Source organism: Podarcis erhardii (assembly GCF_964252035.2).
Source record: "Podarcis erhardii genome assembly, chromosome: 6".
NCBI classification, from domain to species: Eukaryota; Metazoa; Chordata; class Lepidosauria; order Squamata; family Lacertidae; genus Podarcis; species Podarcis erhardii.
The window spans coordinates 32,682,071-32,706,513 of NC_138510.1; the positions used below are offsets into that span (position 1 = coordinate 32,682,071).

The following is a 24,443-nucleotide window of genomic DNA, read 5'->3' on the forward strand; positions in this document are numbered from 1 at the left end:
GTTTGATATGCATTTTGTTGTAGCTCTTATAAATATTAAATAATACATTTACCGGTAACAAAAATGATATTAATTTTTAAAATTGCCTTTTAACTTTTTAAATTTTGTAACTTACATTTTATATTTTGAGTACACCATGTGACATATCATATTAAGGTCCTAGTCCAACACTTTTACCACTTCTAGCACATAGCTCATTTTCAGGCATGAAGGCAATCAGTAGCAAGCAGCATTCCTATAGGTGGCGGTGCAGTCTCTTGAACCTAAAGATAAATGCAACTGAATTTAAGGAAATGCTTATTTAACTTAAAAAAACAAAGTTATTAGCAAAAAAGTAAAGTACAAGTCAGATGCTCTACATGCACTAGTGTCTGATCACAGGGTTGATGATTAGGGCAATTTTCGTTTTGGCTACAGGGAATTTGTCATGAACAATTCTTTGACGGTTTAAACATACAAGTTGCACAGTCTCTCTGTTGCCATGCAAGGCCCAGAGAAAGAGTTTGAAGTAAAATTTGTCACTTGCCTTAATCCCTTTGTGTATACATCCTTACCAAATTTGGACTTCAGAAAAAAGGTGTGAAAACATTTTTCTTTCTTTCTTTCTTTCTCATCTTCCCCCTCCCAGTTCTCAAGGAGACTTCACATTCCCAGAAATTAAGATGATACAAGATGGGCTATTGATCAGTTAGGGGACATATTTGTCTATCTGTTAGACTAAATCTTAAAAGCAATCATGCAACATTCCATCACACTTAGGGTAAAGAAACAGGGTATGTCCCACAGAGGAACTTACGGTCTGCAAATAAAAACATCTTGAAGATCCCAGGCCACAGAGAGGTTAGGCTGGCCTCAACTAGAGCCAGGGCCTTTTCGGCTGCGGCTCCAATCTGGTGGAACGCTCTGTCACAAGAGACCAGGGCCCTGCGGGACTTGACATCTTTCCGCAGGGCCTGCAAAACAGAGCTGTTCCACTAGGCCTTTGGTCAGGGCGCAGCCTGACCCCCCTCCTCTGGCAATCTGCACAGAATTTTGCTTATTGGTTGCCATAAATTTGATTTTAATTAATTTTTATAATGAAATGTTTTTAGAATCGTTGGATTATTTTGATTGTTGTTAGCCGCCCTGAGCCCAGCTTCGGTTGGGGAGGGCGGGATATAAATAAAATTTATTATTATTATTATTATTAAACCAGGATATGGTTATGCAGGAAGGAGTATGGTTTAACTACAGTATGTGTGGTGTCACCAGGGAGGAAATGTAAAGCACTGCATTTGAGTAGGGAGGGAAGATTAGAGCACCAACATGTTGCTGGAGAAGAGAAGGGATTCAAGGGAATAGTTGGGGCAGTGTTCAGGGGAGAAAGCCAAGGGTGGTGGTGGGAGTGCCAGAGAGATGCAACAAAAGGGCAGGGGATAAAAAGAATGAGAACCAGGGCGTATTGGATGGGCATAAAGAAGTGAGTCCTGGTAAGAGTTTTAGGTTGTGTTGAGGGCAGGATAGAGCTGAGTTGAAGGGATGGGGAGAACGATGGAGGATGGAGCTAAAATCTCTCCCTTCCCCCCATGACATTTCACAGTCATTTGCTAGCTGGCAAAACACAGGGCATTTTTAATTTAGATCCATAACACTAGAGATCTAGCTGCATCAACAACTATTCTTGGGATGTTTCTGCAGTTGCCGTTATATGCAATCAAGAAAAGAGATTTATCATTTCAAAAAGGATTCTAAAATGTCTCAAAATACCTGCTACTCCTAGATTTGACAAGACTTGGATTCAAGCTTTTCCTGTGCCATGGATTCCTCAAGATGGTATTGGGAAAACAGTTACAAGAACATGAGATGAGCCTTACAGGATCAGAACAAAAGCCTGCTCGTCCTTTAATGCTGTATATGGATTAGGATGCAGGTATTTGAAGTATTACAAGGTGAAGTTTACTAAATGGCATTGAACAGAAGTGTTAGTGGTAAAGAATATATAGTTCATTGCCATCACCATTGCAAGGTGCCTTCACATAGGTTAGTGGTTGGTCAGATTTGTCATGGGTTTTTCTCCGTTTGTGTTCATGTTGCCTTCCCAACTGACTCATCACTACCAGCTAGTGAGATGACGTGTGTGAGTAACCATGTCTTCAGCATGAGATACTCTAGATTTTAAAGATCCACTACAGGAGCCTTCTTCCCAATGTTCTAGATCAGGCATGTACAACAGGTCAATCGCAACTCTGGGCAATGACAATGGGTAGATCACTGTCAGTTTTTTTATACTGGGAGTAGATCACAGTCTCTTGGGAGTTGGATATGCTTGTTCTAGATAACAATTCATATCATTCCTGACCATTGGCTGCTCTGACTGGGGCTGTTTAGAGTTGGAGTCCGACAACACCTGGAGGGCACCAGGTTGGGAAAGGCTGCTTTCACAGAACTTCCAGCCATGTTAGCTAGTAATTCCTCCAGAGTTATCAGTAAATGATCAAGATCCATCAAAACCCAGTGTTTTATTTATCAATGCCTTGATGGGAAACCACTGGAAATGTAATGAAAACTGCTTAGGTCTTTCCAAGAAAGATGATAAAATTATGTATTAAGTTTTAGTGACAGGCCATTCATGGGATGGCTCATGAATTTTGGAAACTGGTTGCAGTGCATATAGTCCAGTTCTAGCAAACTATTATATCTTCCTGTTTCTGTTAATGGAGCTTGCTACTATAATTCTTCTCTAAAAGCACTATTATTAATAACTAGCATAATGCCTGTCATGATGATTGGTGTGTGCCTGCAAAGGAATTGTATTCTGCATACTTTCTACACGTGTGCCTTGTGGGCAGCAATTCACTTGCATAAGAAATGCACATGAATACCATTGGAGAAGGGGCTAAAAATGTACCCTGCTTCTCAGTGTCGTGCGGTGAATTCTTTTCATAGGGGACAGTTAGGGCCAGACGGACCAGTATATGAGGCTGATTCAGGGGGTCGATGTCCTGATGCCCCACATGTGGGCATCACACCTCCCTCCTTAATCTGGGCAGAAGCTTCCTGGGCTTTGGAAAGGAAGCGCCAGGCCTCTGACAGGATGCTGGAGCCCTGCTGCCTCATTCCCAAAGCTGGGCAGGCTTTGAGAAGGTGGCTGGAGGGCCCTGCACTTCATCCAAGCATCACAACCCACCCCCCAAGCTGGGCAGAAGCTTCTTGGACTTTGGGAAGGCGGCACTAGGCTTTAATAGTCTAATATACCAAGAACATTTAGCCTAGTCCCCCTAGTCCATTGACCACACACCACTGCTGCTTCTACTGACCCAACATTGAGAAGCAAGTCTGCTCCTATATCTAGCCCAGCGCCTTCGTTTATATAGTTTCTTTCTGGATTCTGTTTCTTGGTCACTTTAAAAATATGCGGGAATGTTGTGAATTGGGTTTTCTGCATATGCAGATGATGAAATCTTAGACTAATTTCTACTCTTGAAAGTCAGGAATATTAAAATTAACATGAAGCTTATTGGATCCTTTCCCATTAACTTGTCTGAATCCTCTTACAGACACATCTAATATGCATGTATTCAAGCTAGGCCTCTAGTGTCTCAGTGAAAAATCAACATGCACACAGGAATTTTTCTCCTACTACTACAGTATCTTAATTTGTATGCCGAACTACAAAGCAGTGATAATTCAGGATGACTGCATAAATGCTGTTCCCTTGTTTGCATTCTGAAGCTCAGGAAACATAGCGACAGGCCCACTCGGTTCCCTTCAAGCTATTTCAAATGCTTCATCAAGTGGGTGGGTGGGCTCCCGGCACAGTTCTTATTTTGGTTGCCTGTTTTGAACTCTACTTGGTTCAGCCTTGCCCTTTCAGAAGTAATCCCTGCAGCTGTTAGAATTTACCAATTGGAATTTACTTTTGTAAGGCCTCCAGTTTAGAGAAGCGACAATGAGGAAGGGCTGGCTGGCTGGGAAGTGTCTGCTGTTATTTTAATTTCCCTAGCCGCCTTCCTTAACTACCTGCTTTGTTGTGCATATCTTTGTGTTGCCAGGGAGGTTCTACACCCCTAGCACAGACATAATCACAGCAGCTTCTGTAACAAATGAGTCCATATATGTCCCTGTTGTTATAAAAAGCAAAACAGTAGTTATTGAATACTTTTGTGGGAAACATACTTCATGCTCATTGTGAAGATTGCATTGACGGGCACCTTTGACATTGCTCCCTGGCTGGGACAACAATACTTTGACTTCCATAAAACTGTTTAGTTTTATGATGTCTGAGTTCTACTGCTAAAAAAGTAGATGCCCACATTGCTTATTTTTAAAGAGGGTATTCTGAATTTTGCTGGATGTGGGAGAAAAACAAAACAAAAAACTGTATATCTGCACTACTGTGATTCACATGTGGCAGCAGCTGGCATGTAAGTCTCAAGCTGTTTTCTGTCCAGAAGATACACTTGATTGCTGGCATGTTGCACTGCCTTATTGGAATGAAATGCTTTACCTGCTGTTTCTACTTTCCTTAATTGGTACAAAGGGGAGCAGGTGAGAAGCTCTTACCCAGGGGAGAAGTTCTGGTGGAACCAGTACTGCCTTATTAGAATGCATTGGGGTGGCAGTTTTGATATTGGCTTTGCAGATACATAAGCTGGCTGGGTGACAGATTAGTCTGAATATCATTTATTATACAGTGGTACCTTGGGTTACAAAGGCTTTGGGTTACAAACACTTTGGGTTACAAACTTCACTAACCTGGAAGTAGTACCTCTGGTTGCGAACTTTGCCCCAGGATGAGAACGGAAATCGTGCAGCAGCAGGAGGCCCCATTAGCGGAAGTGCGCCTCAGGTTAAGAACAGTTTCGGGTTAAGAATGGACCTCCGGAATGAATTAAGTTTGAAACTCAAGGTACCACTGTATGTCAAAGTACTGTAATTCACTGAACAGAGCCTTTGCTTACCTTTGAAGTGTCACAACAACCCACCAAGGAGTATTACTTTTCTGTTGTTGTTAATTCTGATTATTGTTTTGATGACTTTCGTCCTCTTTTGTGTGACAGCCCATTTTTGGTAATACAAGGGGATCCTCTTGGGTGCATGTGATGCAACCATGTTTTTTCATGCAGATGCTTCTTTTTCTTCATAAAAAAGCTAACTTAAAGCTGGGGAATCTGAGGAAACCTGGCTCCGCATGATTGTAAAAATGTGATTTCTTTGCAGGAATTTGCAACACTGACTAGGGAACTCAATGCATGCCGAGAGCAGCTGTTGGAAAGGGAAGAGGAAATATCTGAACTGAAAGCAGAGCGTAATAATACAAGGGTGAGTAGAGAAGCCCAGTTGGCTGCCTGGTTTGAAAGAAACACCCCCTCCATCTTCAAAGACAACGTTTTTTAAAACAATCAAGCTATGTATAAATTTTATGAAACAAACACAAATAGATAAAAATACTTGGTTTGACCTAGGCTCAAGGTATGCCAGCATAGTTCAAGTTCTCTTGGTTGTGCCAGAGGTATCCAATTTGCCCTCTGGATAAGGTTTAACAGGATAGAAGGCTTTTTATGGAATTTCCCACCCAGTGAATAGAGTTTGATAGGAGACTTGTATTCTTGATTGAATGGGGATGGTTTAGCATAATCTCTGTAAAATCCAATTTAATTTCTATAGAATGTTGCTGTTTTTTTATTCTTATTCCAGTACAGCTTATGTTTATGCCTGCAGAGACCATTCAGTCCTCTGTCACAACTATCTTTGCCCTACATCTCAATAATCCTGAGCCTCCAGGTGTGCTAAGAAACCTCAATCTGCAGCATCCCCATTACTAGTGTGCAGATTTAAACTTGCCCCTTCTAGGGAAATAGCTTTGTGTACACTTCCAGAATATGCCTGTTACTAGACCATTTCTGCCTAGCACCCACCCTTTACTGTTCAGATGCTTTTTCTGGCATGCTCTTGAAGTGCTGCAGAAATCAAGTTTTGTGATAGCCCTAGGTCTGGGCTTATAAGGGAAGGGCAAATCCTTGACTGGCAAAAAGCCCCTGCTGATTGCTATATTCAACTATTTTTGTCTGCTGAACCCACATCTCACTGCATCACCTTTTTTTTTTGAACAAATGTGAACATCACTGATTAGATTCTTGAAGCAGGTACGTAGCCGTGTTGGTCTGACACAGTCAAAATATATTAAAAAAACAAAAAAAATGTTCAGTGGCACCTTAGAGACCTACTAAGTTTGTTTTTGGAGAAGTGCGCATGCGCTCGAAAGCTTATACCAAGAACAAACTTAGTTGGTCTCTAAGGTGCTACTGGAAAATACACACACACACACACACACACACACACACACACACACACACACATTCTTGAAAGAAGAATTTGGTTATCTGTAAGCCAGTAGATATTGTATGCATCTACCACATAACATTTATTAATTTAGCTGTAGTAACCCAAGACATGGAATCTTACTCATCGGACACTGGCAGAAATAATGTTTTGTTACTTAACAAAATGATCTATGTAACATATTTTGCATGCTGATATTCTTTAATGACATATATCACACTTGTTCCGAATGTACACCATTAATTTAGTTTAAAACAGCTTGCTGATGATGTTAGCTGGAGATAGCTGTTTTTAAGAGAAATGAAAATGACCTGAGAATGCATTGCTTCCTATGATGTGTACATACATTTTTTGGTCCAACTTTTGCTTGTGGTACAACAGGTTTTTTTTATTATTATTACAAAAACCTGAGGCAAAAGTGACAAGGGAGTCTCTTTCAAAATGCTTTCAGCTCTGGAAAAAAAGTCATTTGTGTCATCATAGTTTTGTTTGAGCAATGTGTTTATGAGTGCTTTTTGTTAGAGATCCTGGCAAAGTTATTTCAAGTCATGCTCATGGCAGAAATTGCCTGCTAGTAAAACTTGGCTACTTTTTTGGGGTTACACTCTAATATTTGTTTTTGCTATACTCTGAAATCAACAAGAGGACAGATAAAGCCTTTTCTTACCTCACATTGACTTTGAATGAGAAATGTCTAGAGCTGTTCCTTGCCTTGCAGCTTTTGTTAGAGCACCTGGAGTGCCTGGTCTCAAGACACGAACGCTCCCTGAGGATGACTGTGGTGAAGCGGCAAGCTCAGTCTCCATCTGGTGTCTCCAGTGAAGTTGAAGTTCTAAAAGCATTGAAATCTTTGTTTGAACATCATAAAGCATTGGATGAGAAGGTAAGGCTTTTTTGGGAAGTGACTGCATAGCTTCAGCAAAACCAGCTATTTATAACCCACGACCTTTAAGTTACTGGTCTCTAATGGCCCAAAGTACTGCTTTTGGTCAGTGCTATCGTGCAGATATCCCATCAACTTTCTGCTTATGAGTAATTTCCAGCCTGAGCCAGTCATTTGCCCCTTGAAGAATGGTCCCCAAAATTACTGCTTTGCATCCTAGAAATATGTTAGCAGGATTGAATCTGTGCCAATTCTCCTTTGAAGGAGTATTCTGGCCTTCCACTCTCCTAACCCAAGTTCAGCTCTACACCCAGTGATATTGCTATATGGTGTTAGTGTAGTAGCTCTTCCAAGTCAGGCAGATCTCTGCTGAGATCCTTTTACATTTATTCTAATTGGCAGGTTAACTCAAGATTCCAGGCTTTAGCCCTCTTCATCATACCTAGTGTTTCTTGTTGCTTGCAAATCTAGCTGAGATGCTGGGCTTCTGGAGCCACGTACTGTTCTTTTGTGCCCTTTCTTGTGATGAGGGGAGTGTGGCTTAATTGAATTATCTATGTTATGAACTAGATTTCCTGATGGTTGGGAGCAGGGGTGGTGGTAGGCCACTAAACTGCCTGAAGCACCTCTAAGGGTCAACTCTGCCTTTGAAAATATATTTTTTTCCTTTCAGGTGAGAGAGCGCTTACGGGCAGCACTGGAACGAGTAGCTACACTAGAAGAACAGCTTTCTAGTGCTCACCAACAGGTAAATACTGGGTTTTAGATTGTACTGTGGATTTCAGGGAGGTGAAATAAAAGAAACTAAGACTGTTGATTGCAGAAAAAAATGTATCTGCAGCACTATGTGACATGCGATCTTTATATTTTTGTTTCAGTTGTTGGACTTGTGACACAAACTCCTGTATATTTCTCTCTTATTTTCTTTAGACAAGAATCCCTTTTTAAATACTCCTCTAAAGCTATTTTATACTGATATAAGGAATTTTGGTAACAACCAAGGTAAACTTGAAGCCATTGTTATGAGAGATAATTAAAATAATTGTGGAAAGCTACCCAGGCTGCATGGGGTTTCATAAATGGAAAAAACAAAAAATGTACAGGAAGGGGGAGGAAGGACCAGTTGCTAAGAAGCACACATTGCAGCAGCAAACTTATGTCAAGAGAATATTGCAAAGGGGGGGGGGGGACCCAAAATAATTGCGGTAAGTAATGTGACTAGGTAGCAGAGAGAAAAAAATATGTTACAAGATTAAAGGTGAAAGGAAGATACAGGATACACCCCTGGATGTCACAGACCCGATCAGCTCATACCTCACGGCTTCTACTTGAAAAACAATAATTGGACACATTAAATGTATTCATGCTTTTACATTATTGTGTGGTTGGGCCCTTACTTTCCAGGCTGGTCTTACACAAAAAGAAGTCAAATTACCTGTTACAGTGCCAGTTACCTATGCTCCCACACTAAGTTATTGAATCACTTTGCATAGTAAAAATCCTGGCTTTTACAGAACTCTCCTTCATAAGCGTGTGCAATGACAGCTTCTTAACAGTGACAGCAACAATAGAAGGTGGACAAGAAGCTCTGCATGTTCTGCATTCTTATTTTTCACACTTAAGGAAACCTTAAGTACAAGTGTTTATTTAAAATGTATTTTTCAGGTAAGTGCTCTTCAGCAAGGCCCCTCCCAGAGGGAAGCACCTGTAGGAGAAGATGATAAAAGGACTGAAGGAAAAGAATCTGGGCAGAAGCTACTTTGGAAGGTGAGAGCCATCTTTCTTGGAAGTGGAGAGTATCTAATGTAATATTGAAGTACTATGTGTTTACAGCTGTGGGTCATTCAACCAGAGGTACAAAATGGGAACCCTTTGCTTACTGATAAATTTTATGTTCCCTTACTATTTTTAAACTCTGCAATAATAGCCCCGTTGAATAAATGTCCAGTGGCAAGTTACAGCTACCTCAAAATGCCTCCTTTTCAGAAAAGACCAGCGCTACAGTAGCAATCTAGCATCTCTTGCATACTGTTAGAAAGAAGAAAAACCGATAGTTCATTTGGTGAGCTAATTTATTGAAATGTCGCTCAGTGGCCTTTGTTTGGTACTGTGTTTGACTGAGTAGTGCATATTCCTTGGAAACATAGTTCTTTGTTATATGACTTTCACAGAGACTTCCTAATGGCTCTATACATCCGGATGATGAGGCAAGCCGGACTGTGGAACTGCAGGAACTTCTAGAGAAGCAAAACTTTGAGGTAGCGCAAGCTAAAGAACGAATAGCTGCTTTGGCTGCTAGTGTTGCTGAGCTAGAAGAAGATCTAAGTACGGCCAGGAGGGACCTAATCAAATCAGAAGAAATGAGCGGCAAGTACCAGAGGGACCTAAGAGAGGTGAGAGAGTTCTGTTCCAGCAGCATAAACTATGTTATCAAGAGAATCTCTGAAGCAACTTTAAAATCCATCTTATTTTTTCCAGGCGTAGCAAAAATAAAATAGTCTGAGCATCTTGCAGAAAGTTATTGCTGTTTCTAGCAGTGAGCTTAGTTATTCAGTGTCAAAGTAATTTTTTTTTAATCTTAACTAGAGATTTGCGACCCTGCCTCCTCCCAGTTTGCCCAGATAATTAATTGGGCTTTCAGTGTTCTAGTAGAATACTTTGGGGTGGGGGGACCAGTTTTTCAGGTGTTCCCTGTGAGTACAGTGGTACCTCAGGTTACATACACTTCAGGTTACATATGCTTCAGGTTACACACTCCGCTAACCAAGAAATAGTACCTTGGGTTAAGAACTTTGCTTCAGGATGAGAACAGAAATCGCGCAGCGGCAGCATCAGGAGGCCCCATTAGCTAAAGTGGTGCTTCAGGTTAAGAACAGTTTCAGGTTAAGAATGGACCTCTGGAACGAATTAAGTACGTAACCAGAGGTACCACTAAAAGTACAATTACCATTTTCCTGCCACTTTCCCTTCCTTGCCAGCTCTCTACTTCATCAAGCCAAAAACCCTGGGGAAGAGAAAGACATGACAGATAGTGGGAGGGTTCTCAACAACACAGGAAAGGCCTTGTAGCTGCAAATGGTGCATAGAGCATTATTTCTTGCAATCATGAGGTTTGACTGGTGGGAGCCTCCACCACCATTTGCCTTGTCCCTCAAGTTATGGTTGTTTTGAGGGGAAAAGATGGATGAGGCTGTTGGGCAGGGCTGGAGAGTGGTGGAGGCAAGTGTGAGCCCAACTTTCATTTGGAATCAGCTGAAATGGTTCCAATACAACCTTTCAAAATGGGGACAGCTTATTAATGCGGAGAGAGTTTGCATTTTGAGCTTCAGTGTAGTACCTCAATAGTCATAACAAGCCCTTCTCATGCTGTGGTTCAGGCAGATTTTTCTATCATCATGAGGGCCATACAACCACAAAGTTCGTGACTTTCTTCATGGCTCATCCTACCAGGCTTTGGCACAGAAAGAAGACATGGAGGAGAGGATCACCACCTTGGAGAAGCGCTATTTGGCAGCCCAAAGAGAAGCCACCTCCATTCATGACCTCAATGATAAACTAGAGAATGAGCTGGCCAATAAAGAGTCTCTCCATCGCCAGGTAACAGGCTTTAATGGCATGCCGTCTGAAAAGCCAGCATCCTTCCCCTGAGTCAAGGGCATGTGTGGCTATAGACATAGGTACTTCAAGGCCCTCCTTTGACACACTCTCTTGAAAATATATATATATATATATATATATATATATATATATATATATATATATATATAATTTTTTTGATGATTTTAACACTAATCAACCACAAGTAGGTATCAGCATGGTGTATAAGGCCAAAAAGGTCATACAACCAAAAGTGCAACCATGAAATGAAAAACAATAAAATACAGTCAAAAGACACAAATAAAATGCCTGGGGAAACAGAAACGTTTTCACTTGACACCAATAAGTTTGCACCAGTTGTATCTCTGTGTTGAGGGTGCCACAGTTGGGGTGCCATGACAGAAAAGGCTTAGCTTGGTTGATACACTTGTGTGTAGATCTTAAGATACAGGCAAGCTATATAGGAAGAAATATTCAAGATACCCAGGTTCCAATCCTTTTAAAGTTTTAAAGATTAAAACCAACACATTTATTTGAGGCAAGAAGCAAATAGGCAGCCCAAGTTGTTCTCTTGGAATTGGTGCAATAGCATCCCCTTAGTCAATGCCCATTAACATTCTGGCAGCCACATTCTGCACTAGTTGAAGCTTTGGTCATCTTTAAGGATGGCCCCCATGTACAACTTGTTGCATTAAGCCTGTGAGTAACTTACTAGAATATGGACTACTGTAACCAGACTATTCCTGTCCAGGAACGGATGTAGGCTGAAGCTGTGTTTGATCACCCCCTTTTTCATGACTGCCATTCTGCATTGTTCTACAGTGTGAGGAGAAAGCACGGCATCTCCAGGAGCTTCTTGAACTGGCAGAGCAGAAACTGCAACAGACAATGAGGAAAGCTGAGACGCTGCCTGAGGTGGAAGCTGAGCTGGCCCAAAGGATAGCAGCACTCACCAAGGTAAGTATGCAACCAGAAGCTGGCTTCAAAGCCCAGGGTACAGAAAGGGTTTAGTGTTTCTCCAGAACTCAGAACTTTCCTGGGATGGAGGAGAAAGGTGGAAGAAAGAGGAGCTTTTTAATTCATGCTACAAGTATTACTTTTTCCTTTCTGCTCTGTATTGTCTCTTCTGCAGTAGCTGGGTATCATGAGCCACCTCTTTGGATGGTGGCCTCTCCTAAGGAGGGTTTTGTTTGTTTGTTTTTAAATGATGCTCTAGCAGGTCATGCTGGGTTTTTTCATAGGTATGTTTTAGGCACCCAGAATGTGAAGGCAGGGCTTGCTTCTCAAGAATGACCTAAAGTGCATTCTTTCAACCAAGAAGCCAAGCACAGCATTGGGCTAGGCAAACTTAGAACAAGGGCTTGAGGTCCCTTTACCATTCCTGAGTCTTTTACCTCAGAGATTGCTACTTTTATACAGGCATTAAAAAAATGGGACAGGAGCATAAATCTCTGTTAAACTAATTGTGCAGCTGTTAAATGAAATAGGCATTGCGAGGAGTGATATGGACCAGGAAGTTGCTGTGAAGTTTGTACAGCAAAATTCAGAAGGTCCATATGACACTTCCTCAAGCTTAGCTTGATGCAAGGTTATTTTAGATCTGAGCTCAGTAAGAATCTCCAGTGTATTAATGTGCTAGTGCTTGAGAGAGACCTTTCCAAGCATCCCTCAGCTTATGTTTAACACCCACCCAAATATCTCATGAGAACAAATCCACTATGGTCACATTCCTATATTTTTGTGTAGTACTGCACTCTGCCTGATTGCTGTGTCAGTATGTTCTTATGTAAGAACAGGTATCTCTTATCTCTGCTCCCTATCCCAATTCCCAGAGCTTGTAAGAATTGCTAATTCCTTTGGGACTGTCTTGTTCTGTGTAGGCAGAAGAAAGGCATGGCAGTATTGAAGAGCGACTGCGGCAGCTGGAGACTCAGTTGGAGGAGAAGAACCAAGAACTAGCAAGGGTAGGTTGACTACTGTAGAGTATATAGCACTGCTTTTTATCATTTTTAACACCTTATTTACAGCACCACAGTTTAGGTCAGGATCCTGTTGTGGGAGGGAGAAAGATGATTTGGAGTTAGCTTCTACATTTGCTACTAGGATTTCAGTGTCTTATTCACAAGTGTTGCATCACATGGTTTCTGCAAGTCTTTGACCACGCTGTTATAGCCTGCTTCTTTAAGGCTGAGTTTTGATGGCATGGTTAAAGTTGTGACACCCAGGCACACAGGAAACTCCTTTATAATTCAGCTCTGCGTAGTGGAACAGTTGTATCACAGATGGTGGTCAGCACTTCTGAATTCAATCCAAGTTCTGAAATAAAATGGGACTTCTTATAATTTCACTCCTACCAAAATCTATTCATCTTCCTTCCTGATAGCCCTATAATGTATACTAACAAAACATTTATTTTGTTTTGGGTTGCCATTTCAAAGACTTTTAATACTAATTTCAGTAAGCAGTTTCACAATAGTTGCAAGGAAAGGTTTTTTGGTCATTATTGTACACAAGAATAAATCTGTACCACTGAATGATATAAAATCACTTCTTAATTTGCAGTGTAAATAATATTCATAGGAATTGGGCTCCCCACTTGTATAAGCTGATGTAGTGGAACCAATAACAGTTTGGAAAGTGGATTCTCAAATCTTCCAATCAATATGGTGGACATAGTATGCTTGTGAAAACTTTACTACATTAGGTTGTTAGAAAGAAGGTTATTTTGGAGGAGATTTTTCAATGATTAGGGCTAATTTTACAGCAATTTCAAGGCCAATCTTCTTTGAATTACTTGGTTGATCATGATTCCCCCTCAACTCCCAAACAGGCCCGCCAGAGGGAGAAAATGAATGAGGAACACAACAAGCGGTTGTCTGATACTGTGGATAGACTGCTGAGTGAGTCCAATGAGCGGCTTCAGCTTCATTTGAAAGAACGGATGGCAGCCCTTGAAGAGAAGGTATGTATGTATTAGACACCTCATAAAATTAGCTCTATGGGTGTCATACACAACTGGCTTTTTTGCCATGCTATGGTTAAGATCGAAAAGATAATTTTGCTGACAGTCAGGGTTTGACTGGAATGTTGGGGCCATCCTAAAAAGAAACTGAGATCATAGCTATTCTTGATCAATTAATTCCAACTATTGAGTCAGGCCCAAGATTCTTTTAAAAATGAATGTTAGCAAAATACTATTGCTATGGAGTAGAGCAGTGGTTCTCAAGTGGTGGTTTCTGACCCCAAGGGGTCCGCATAACCCATCCAGAGAGTCTGTGACACCACTCATGTGTAACAAAAACTACCATAGAGATAACAAAAATTTCAAAAGTAGGGGGTCCATGGTTTGGCTTAGCTAACTGGAAGCCACAAGTAGAGGATCTTAGAGACTGGTTTTGCAGAGAAGGCCTCCTTCTTTGTTGCCTTGGGCTCTGCTGGTCCCTTTGCATCTTCCTTTGGACTTAGTGTATTCTAACTAATTCTAAGGGATAGAGGATTGCACTGATGGCTTCTTGAATGATTTGTTGGTACAATTTAACTGGCTGCAATAAATGTGGAATAAAATTTTGGCTTTTAGGATGCTCTTGTGTGAGATCAAGTCTCATCTACCTACATCTTCATGTATTGGCATCTAAGTATTTGTAGTGGTATCAAAAAACCATTGTTCATTGAGGATGGATGGGTAATTGGTTGGATGGGGGGGAGATTTTTAAAATGTTTTTGTTACTTTACTTTGCCAAATTGTTACCTCACACAATATTTATTTCATATACGCACACGCTGATGCTGTTGCTGTCTAATAGCAACAAGGAGCAATTCTCAGTACTAGGAAAATACAGAAGATAGCAACACCACTCTCATTTCACAGAGTTCACTTTGTAGGTACCTGCACATTTTGCCCCATAACTTTCTGTCCCGGAGGGGTTGATACTTACCTAAAAATAAATAAGTTGTTGCTCAGAATGTGGGACACCTGTCCGGGAGCACCAGCAAAATCGTTTCCAGATGCTATGGTGCCTGCAGGTGCTGGGTTGATGACCCCTGTGTTAGTCATTCCATCTCAAAGGGTGGTTTGTTTTTTTTAAATGACTGTTGTGCTGGATATTCAGACATGAGTGACTTTGACAAGCTCTGCTCAAGGTCTATCGAAAGTATTCCTCTCTGCATTTACAATTCATGGACCTGATTAGAACACCTATGCATTTTGAATGCTAACTTCAATTGTCTCAGTTCTCCTGTAACTAGAGTTGTTTAGCTCTTGGGGTGTGACAGGTTCCAAATTGCACAAAAGGGAGCCATAACAGCAGTCAGTGAGGCACAATTGCCTGGCTGAAATCTGCTAGGGAAAAACAGGGACTTCTTCAGTACAGTACATTTTCAGGGGTGGAATGCATTTTTGAAGCCTACCCATTTTCAGCCCTAGCTCTGCTATGTTGCCAGTATGATAGAGACCTGACCAAGGCCGTCTTTAGCAGATGTGGTGCCGGGGTGCAAATATCCGCTCAGCGCCCACAAATTAACCATGGATAGTTGGGGGGGGGTTGCGAAGCTGCGCATTGCCAGCCATGGGAGGGGTGCGGAACTCTCCCCCATGCCGCTGCGGGAGAGCAATCCCCGCAGAGGCTTGGGAGAGAAGCTGCGCAGCCACCAGCCATATAGTTAGCGGGGCACAGCTTCCACCCTAAGCTTCTGCAGGGATTGCTCTCCTCCCGTGGAGGCTTGGGAGGCAAGCTGTACGCCCACCAGCCATATGGTTGACGGGGCACAGCTGGCGGGCATGCAGGGAAAGGGGAGGCTGCCGGCAAAGCTGCACAGCTCCCCCACTGACTGGGGTGCCCCTGAGAGGCCAGGGCCCTGGCACAATGCACCACTAAGTCATATGGGAAAGACGGCTCTGGACCTGACTCACACATCTTCATATTTTTTTAAGGATATGCTTATTCTCTTTCTCCCCCCCTCCCCGCATGGAAAAGGGAACAGAGGAAACTCCCATACAAGGAGTTAGGTGTATGGGCAGGTAACAAACAAAGCAACCATTAGGCTGAGCTCATCTCCTCTCTGAATTGCAAAAAGGTCCACCATGTAGGGATCTGCTCTATGGGAGCCAGCTTTTCTTCCTATCAACAAGGATGCACACATTGCCATTTATAGCAAATTCTTCCTCTGTAGCTAATGAGCCCAGAATTTAGGGCACCAATGGGTCATTACCTCTTCCATTATCTCGTTTATACTGGTGCTGAAGAATAATAATAATAGCATTTTGCATGCTCTGCATCCAGGTGTAAGTGATTTTACGTGAGTTTAGGGAGTAATGCTGTGGGCTGAAATCCTAATTGTTTGACCATCTGGGAACCCCTCCTGTTCTACTGGTCTCAAGTTTAGAAACTTGGCATAAAGAACTTTCATTGGCTCAGATTTGTCACTGTCAAATCTAAGTAGCCTTGTAGGTTCCCCAATACCATTTGCCTTTATGAATGCTAATAAAAATATTAAGTGCTTAATTTGTTTTGTAAATTGGCACACTGCTGCCTTTGGAAGTTAATTTTTGGCATCCTCCCTAGAGGCTCATGTGAACTCTTGTGGAGGGATCACTTCTACAATTATCCTTTGGACAATGCAGATGTCTGTTCTGATATATGGCTTTCAATCTCAATACTCAGAGTTCTCCAGAAAGCCACTTGAACAGCTTTACTTAGAGACCTATATCTTTGGTCCCTTGCTAAATGAGCATTCAGCCTGATTGGTTTGTGGAGAGATGAGACAACGTTGGTTTCTTAATGAGTGTTCAGTCTGATTTGTTTGTGGGGAGATTAGATGAATTGCATCAAGAAAGTGTTAACCCACACTTTCCAGTGCATTTTTCTGTCATATTCCTTTACCGCAAAAAGTTTGTTCATTTGGGGAAGTGGATTTGTTTTCCAAGAGCTCCAATTTTAAATCAAATTTGAAGCTCCCTTTCTCTCTCTTGTAATTACTCACCTTTGCTTTTTAAGAACACATTATTACAAGAACTGGAAAATACCCAAAAACAAATAGAGGAGCAGCAGCATGACAAGGTAAATGCCACTCCGGGGAACTGAGGAAGGAGTGGCAAATATATTTGTTAAGTGCATTTTTGTTGTCTTGAAATTGCATGATCAGAAACTGTCAAATGGTTGTATCATGATCACTATAAATAGTTTTATAGATCACTATAAATAGCTTTTTGCTTCCCTGCTGGGTTCTCATTTAGAAGAGAAGCTGATCAAACTGTTCATTTCCAGTGAGCAGGATGTCCTCATAGAGGACTGAAGTGGTTCTGTTCTGCCCACAAACACTGCATTTGGGGCAGGATTTTAGTAGGGATAGGATCTTAGCTAAAAGGTATTAAAGTTAACTGCAAATAACTCCCTTTGGAGTCCTGTCTAGTGTCATCTCAACATTTTAACTGGAGACCTTTCCAACCCCATTGCCCTCGCCAAAGTTCTTGTGCAGGCTTCTGCTGGCAGGGCGCAATAATTGACTCCCACCCTTTGTATAGATGTAGCAGGACTACTTCACTCCCCTAACTTTAATATGTGGACAAAAATGGCACTATATTGCATGATCTTCTTGTTTATGGTATTGAGGCTTGCATACAATGATTTTTAGGATAAGCCTTGGCTTTTTGGTCACTTCTGTCTACAGCTATAGATTTCTCACTGTTTGCTAGCATGACCAAATACATTCTCTGAGCAACAACAGGAATACAATTAGTGTCCAAGTAGCATTCACTTGCTGCATGTAACAGCCAACAACCAATAAGTGCCTGCTTTTCCCGCACCCTTTTGCCTGCCTCTTTGTCCCCTTATTCTCCCCTGCTTTCCCTTCAGCATGATAATCTACAATTGCTGCATGACTTTTGACATCACAGATGGTATGAAATATGTGTGTTACCATAGTTGTACTGGCTATAGAGAAACTATTTCTTATTTTGTTGTGAACAGAGAAGGCTGTCAGATGAAATTGACAAATTGAGATTAGAAATTGACCAGTTAAAGACAAGAAGTGGATCTTTTCTTGACAGTGTACATACAAGGTGAGAATATTATTTATTTTTCATGGCAAATACCTCTGTGAAAATTTGTTGTTGTTGTTGTTGTTGTTGTTGTTGTCATCATCGTCGTCACCATCCTAATCATTTATTAAATTTGTATACCTCCCTTCATCTGAAGATCCCAGGCCAGTTCATAACAGAAAAATACAAAATACATAGTAAAACAAACACAAACCAATGACCCCACATACTGATGGGAGGGGGGTTGTCTCTCTGAACCAATGCCTCAGCCTGTGTTGCTGTATCTGCAGACTTTTCATTGATGTTTCTCACATCCCAGAGTTCTTCACATTGAGGCAGAATGTGCAATCAGGTGGGCTGCATTTATTGAAACTTGTAAAAATGTTCTTGGCAAAATTTTAGTTTTGGCCTCTGTAACTTTGATAGATGGTGCTGAAATGGAAGGGCTATCAGAGCCCAAGTGGCTGTGTCACAAATTGTTTTCATCTTAATGACAACTAAAACATAGGTCTTCTGCATACCTGACTGTTGTATCATAGCAGAGCCTGATTTCTGGTGGTCCAACTGGGTTTTAGCTGCACAGTTCATAGAATAGAATTGTAGAATTGGATGGGACCCTGAGGGTAATCTAGTACAACTGCCTGCAATGCAGGAATCTTTTGCCTGACATCTGGCTCAAACCTACAACCTGAGATTAAAAGTCTCATGCTTTTGGGCATCCTGGAGATCTGAACAGGAACACTGCAGACTGCTATGTTTTGTTGCAAGTCCTTCTTGCAAATAACACAAAAGAAGCTTTCCCACTCTCTTCTGCCTCTTCAAATGCTAAACTGGCCTAATAAAATTTATCTGAAAGCAAAATCTGACTCTTTGCTATCACTGTGTGATCCAGTAGAGGGTGCAATTACACAACATGCCAGCAAAATAGATAAGACAGCAAGCACGCTCTAGCTACCAGTGTTTTGCTTTTGTTTTGGAGCCTCACTGGTAAATAGGAAGGATGACCTCTCCAATGGGCCACAGAGAAGTTAGGCTGGCCTCAACTAGAGCCAGGGCTTTTTCGGCTGTGGCTCCGACCTGGTGGAACACTCTGTCACAAGAGACTAGGGCCCTGCGGGACTTGACATCTTTCCGCAGGGCCTGCAAGACAGAGCTGTTCCGCCAGGCCTTTGGCCAGGGCACAGCCTGACTCCCTCCCTTGGCAATCTTCGCGGAGCTCTGGCCCAATGGTGGCCAGTGGCTTGAATTTAATTAATTTTATAATGAATGATTTTAGAGTGTTGTTTGTGCTGTACATTTGTACTGTTTTATTGTTGTTAGCCGCCCTGAGCCCGGCTTCGGCTGGGGAGGGCGGGATATAAATAAAAAATTATTATTATTATTATTATTATCATCATCATCATCATCATCATCATCATCATCTGTTCTCTTCACACATTACATGTTTCATATGTTGATAGTACTTCAGTTTATAAAACAGGATGAAATTCAAAACTGTATTTTTAACAGGGAACTTTGGTGTGTTTCATTTTGTACCTGATTATCTTGCTAAAGTTTATTTAGTCAGTACATTGTGGTCTTAAATGTTACCTCTCTTAAACCTCTGTAATTTAATCTAAAATAAATATTGATCCTCAGGTATTGTCTTTTGATTGCAACCTTTAATAGGTTTAGTGGACACAGTAACCTTTAGTAGGTTGTCTACGCCATTGTGCTAATCCTGCTCTTAGTAGACAATATAATTGCCCACTCTGCACCTTTTGTGGTGGCCCATGGCTCCTTCCATCCTTGGCATGTCCAATTAAAGATTCTCCAGTAAGCAAGCTGTTGAGAGAACTCTTCCTGAGATGCTGAAGATAAAGTAGTATTGGGCTAGATGGACTATTGGTATGATTTGGAATAATGCAGCTCTGAATGGAATTTGTTCTGTCTTTGGCAGTCATGTGATTGCTACAGTGAACACGTTGTTACAGTTCAGCCCACATTTACCCTGCTAGTAACCCATTTTTAAAGTAGCTTCACTGTGGAATCAAATCAGCATTACTTCTGCGAGTGCTGTGTTTAACCATGACTATTCATGCAAATTGACTTACAAGTCAGGAAAAAAGGGATGATGGTGAGAAAAGAAAGTTGAAGCCGTATTGTAAAGGGAAGCCATTGGAACTGTTGTGCCAAGTCTTGCTAACCCTTGTAATCCGTAATCTGTGAAACTGTAATCTTCAGAGAAAAACCCCAAGCCTTGTAATGTGCTGTGTTGTCTGATCACAGTTTCTGGTAATAAGAGGCATACAGTTGAATATGTGGCTGTTATGTTCATATATAATGACATGTTCTGCTTTTTTATGAGATAAGGAAGAAAAGTAAGATGAAATATGAAATATGAAATCATGTCACTTCACTCCTAATCCATCACTTGTGGCAGTCTCTTCATTGGAAGAAAAGAGATGATATCCCTTCCATGTACACTTATCATTGCTTGTTCAAACAGCCTACTGACAGATCCCTGACAGCATAATCCTTTGCATATCTATTCAGAAGTAAGCCCCACTGAGGTAATTGGGGCTTGCTTCCAGGTAAATATTGTGTAGGATTGCAGCCTGAATTCTCTACACTGTTCAGCCATTATGGATTGAATTCAGCCTCTTTTGTCTGAATCATGCCTAGTTTAAGGAACACCTGGCAGCTTTTTCTTTCCCCTGCTTTGCAGAGGTGGATACTATGCCCCCCTACTGCTGTCTCCAAGCAGAACAAGAAGGTGCATGTACTATAGATACTGGAGTTTGAAGGGGGAAAGTGAAACACTATTGTCTTTTGCCTTCTCACATCAATTACTCTTGAATATGTTCCTACTAATGGTCCGTTTTTGTGTTCAGGTTCCATACACTCTGTAAATTATTCATTTAGCCACAGGGGTCTGCAGTCTTACATTACATGTATTGTACTATGAGGGGATTTTACAATAATTTTTCTCCCCCCCCCCCCCCCGGTTTCTCACAGGCCCCTAACTTCTTCAAACACCATTGTTTGAATACCTGGGGTTTCAATGATGATTTTCATATTCTGCTATTAACCTTAGCAATCTAGAATAACTTCTTGTTTAGGGATATGCTGCAAAATAAACCTTAGCAGTCTTTTTGATCCAAAGGGTGAATGGAAGAGTAGATGGGACTGAAACTGGCTCTGTAGGTTTTGCTACAGGATGTGTCTTTGTATTTCAGAGGCAGATAATTGTGTTGGATTCTCCCTCACCCCCAGATATCCTGGAACACTGGAGTGCTCAAATGATAGGGCTGGAAAGTGCTGCACCCACTGGGGATCTCAGCTGTCACTTTCACTTTGATCTCCTTCTCTCCAGACTGAAATGAGGCTCTTAGGCTCAGCCAGTGTGACGAGAGATGGGTTGGTAGCCTGTATGTGAGCCTGGTGTGGCATGTGATAGGCTTGGCATATAAACATTTAAAATATTACTTGAGTATGATTTTAAATTTCAAAAGTGTGTGTGTGTGTGCACTGTCACACACACATGTACTTTAATAAGAGACCCTGCTTGCTTCTAAAGAACTGAAACTTAATACCCTTTCAATTGACCTGGTGGGCTTGCATTAAACTTTAAGTAGAAAATTATGAGCTGCTTATTACTTGCTAATCAACGGAATGCTTCTTAAATATTCAGGGTCAAGTTCTTCAAAGTTTGGATTGTCACATCCTGCACTCTTAAGTGCTTGTTTAGCTATATATATTGGCCTCTGTCCAACAAGAAGGGACATGGAAATGGGTGTTGCACATGTGTTTCCCAGCAGTGAAGAGATTCTGGAGCAAGATCTTGAATGCCACTGATCATCTATTTGTAGGAAATGGAGGTTTCCTTCCTTGACTGATGATTGGCAGCACTCTATCTCCAACTTAGTGATTACTATTTAAAGTCTGTTGTGGCATTTGTGTTTTTATTGTTTTAAGCTTCTTGTGGCTACTTTAAATTATTTTGTTATAGAGTAAAAAGCATTGTAAAAAAAACAAAAAACTCCTGGAATGTTCTTTTCACCCTTGGGAATCAGGGCGCTACTGAATAGCTTGCTTTCCTGATTTTACTGAGGGAAGGTCACTGGTTTTTTTTAAAAAAGTAGAACTAAATTCAAGGTGTTTCATTTACCAAGGGATGGACCTGTGTTGGCCAGAACTGTACCCTGTTCCCCACCCAGTTTGGACTTCCCTGGTACTGGCTATGGACCCACATTGCTGTCTGAATCTCAGTTATCCAAAACTACATTCACTGTTCATCCTTGTATGGACTTCCTGTTTTTCCAGACTTACAATTAGTTGAATATTTTGGCTGTGAGACAATGATAGCATACTGTGTTTCTCATTGTGTGTTGTGTTATACTGTCAGTATCTGAAATTACTATCTATTTTTAGACTAGTGGTTAAAAAGATAAGTAAAAAATATTAAAACTATTTATCATGGATTATCCCCATTAAACAAAACTAAATTATGCAATTTTTATTTACTTAGGACTTTTCTCCTCTCCCGCTCTTTTTTTTTTTTGGTAGGTCGCTTGTGGGAAGCACTCCAGACCTCAGGTATCCCCTGAGTACTATTGTCCATGCACCAGCCGAGCCCTTTGGAACACCCTCCAGTCTTCACCGGGCACCAAAGAGCCGATTTACAACTCTGCGGGAAGACCCCTCCAAGGTAAAGCTCCTGATGTTTGCCTTGCTCCAGCTAATCTTTAGCGGGCAGCTCCAGTTACGCCTGTATCTTGGAGCATATCACAAAATCTTTGTGATGGCAGCAGCTGCAGCAGCTGTCCTGCGCCTTTAAACGAGGGGCTTTGGCCTTTCACTCGGCAGTAACAGCTGCAGACCTAAACCCCTTCTGAAGGAAAGAGACTCCCTGTTGTGCAGAAAGGCCACTGGATGGTGGCCAGGATAGTACTTATTTGATGAGCTTCTGCAGAGGATGGTGAGATGAAGTTTCAAAGGTCTTTGCTATGCTGTGAAATCTGGGCAAGAAAGAAGCCTTATGCCTTACTGCTTAGTTTGAACGTATACTTGTATTGTTATACAGTAATTACTCTTAGAAGCCACAGGACGTGCTTGAATACTATAGATGTAGCTACATGTTGAGAAGAATGAGAATGTGTTGCATATCATCCCTTTAAGGCCCACTTTCAAGCCTAAATGTAACTTGAATTCACTTAAGTTTTGCTTTAGTGGACGTGGCTCAATTCAGTCCATTTAAAACAGGCAAAAGTCAAAGTGTGAACACCTTGGTGAATTTTGTTTGTTTGTTTCAAGGGTGGATAGATGTAGTATCTGCCTTTTTTCCATCAGGAAACTCAAGGTAGTGAGTGTATTATTGGAAGAGTTCAAAGTACCAATTACCATAGTTGCAGAGTATAGGGAACAAGGATTTTCTTGTTAAGCTCTAGTGCATCTTTCCTCAAATTTGGATCTCTAGATGTTCAATTTCAACTCCAGCCCAGTATGTCCAATGGTCAGAGATGATGGGAGTTGTAGTCCTACATCATATAGTAAACCAAATATGGGAAGACTACTCTAGTGTAATGAATTTACAGCTCTGTATGGAGCTCACAAATACAGTTAGACAATGGGCAACTATGAAATTAATAGCAGAGACATGGATACTGTAGAAAAATTAGTTGCTTATTCTTTTGGGAGCAAACTGTCATATTTATGCTGAGATATAAATAGTAGACTGTTATGTGTACTGTATATCAAAATGTGTTATTGACACTTAAAACCATGTTTTGCTTGATGTTCTGGCAGACTATAAATTGTGTTTTTGTGCTTTAACAATATGTGGTCCAGACAAAGCAACATACCAGTACTGCTTGCTTACTTTGAGATGGTTTAGTAAGCCTACTGAACGTCTTTCTACACAGTTATTTAAAGGCATGCTGCTGACCTGTATCAAATATGGCAACTCCAATGCTATAGCAAGCCATTCCCAGACTGCATTAAACAAAATAAACTATCTTTCTCTTAGCCATTTCTCTGGCCTTCCATTTACACTTTGCTCTATTGTAGCCAAGTGAATGCCAATGAAGGCTGCTTAATCCACAAAATAATTTCCTTAAGTCCTCCTGATGCTGCTATACCTTTCAAAAGTTGGAGCTTTTCAGAGGAACAAATCCAAACTCCCATAAGTTCTAGTCTCAGCATAGTTCTGTCAAGGTTGGCTAGGTGAAATCACCCATAGCCCAGGATAAATGAAGGTACTTCATTTCAGAGTACAGCTATGGGAAATGGCATTCTTCCCTTTGGCTACTTCTTATTGGAGTTTTAACATGGTGGTGGTTGCATGAGTTATTTTGTGGTTTTATGTGTTCAGGACTGGGACCTTGCTCAGCCAGGTGGGGTCCTTGCCGCTACATCTCACACCTTTGATAGTGACCCAGAGATCTCTGATGTTGATGAGGATGATCGGGAGACTGTGTTTAGTTCCATGGACATGCTGTCTCCAAGCGGTCACTCTGATGCCCAGACCCTTGCTATGATGCTGCAGGAACAGCTTGATGCCATCAATGAGGAGATCAGGTATGGAATGGAGCAGTCTATCTCATGATATTGACTTGAATCTATATT

The 24,443-nt window shown here is 41.3% G+C and overlaps 1 protein-coding gene across 8 annotated transcripts in view; it reads left to right on the forward strand.

Moving 5' to 3' along the window:
- The window catches only part of PPFIA4 (PTPRF interacting protein alpha 4), a 109,158-nt gene that overhangs the window by 50,994 nt on the left and 33,721 nt on the right, over positions 1-24,443 (forward strand). For 6 of the 8 annotated variants that reach the window (XM_081866984.1, XM_081866986.1, XM_081866987.1 and 3 more), the window contains 13 exons: positions 5,200-5,301; positions 7,040-7,204; positions 7,878-7,952; positions 8,870-8,971; positions 9,376-9,597; positions 10,655-10,801; positions 11,624-11,758; positions 12,682-12,765; positions 13,632-13,763; positions 16,795-16,857; positions 17,767-17,858; positions 22,386-22,527; positions 24,190-24,395. In XM_081866984.1, coding sequence (XP_081723110.1) covers positions 5,200-5,301; positions 7,040-7,204; positions 7,878-7,952; positions 8,870-8,971; positions 9,376-9,597; positions 10,655-10,801; positions 11,624-11,758; positions 12,682-12,765; positions 13,632-13,763; positions 16,795-16,857; positions 17,767-17,858; positions 22,386-22,527; positions 24,190-24,395 — 1,667 coding nt within the window. The remainder of the gene's footprint in view (positions 1-5,199; positions 5,302-7,039; positions 7,205-7,877; positions 7,953-8,869; positions 8,972-9,375; positions 9,598-10,654; positions 10,802-11,623; positions 11,759-12,681; positions 12,766-13,631; positions 13,764-16,794; positions 16,858-17,766; positions 17,859-22,385; positions 22,528-24,189; positions 24,396-24,443) is intronic. The other 2 variants (XM_081866989.1, XM_081866991.1) reach the window with 1 other exon arrangement.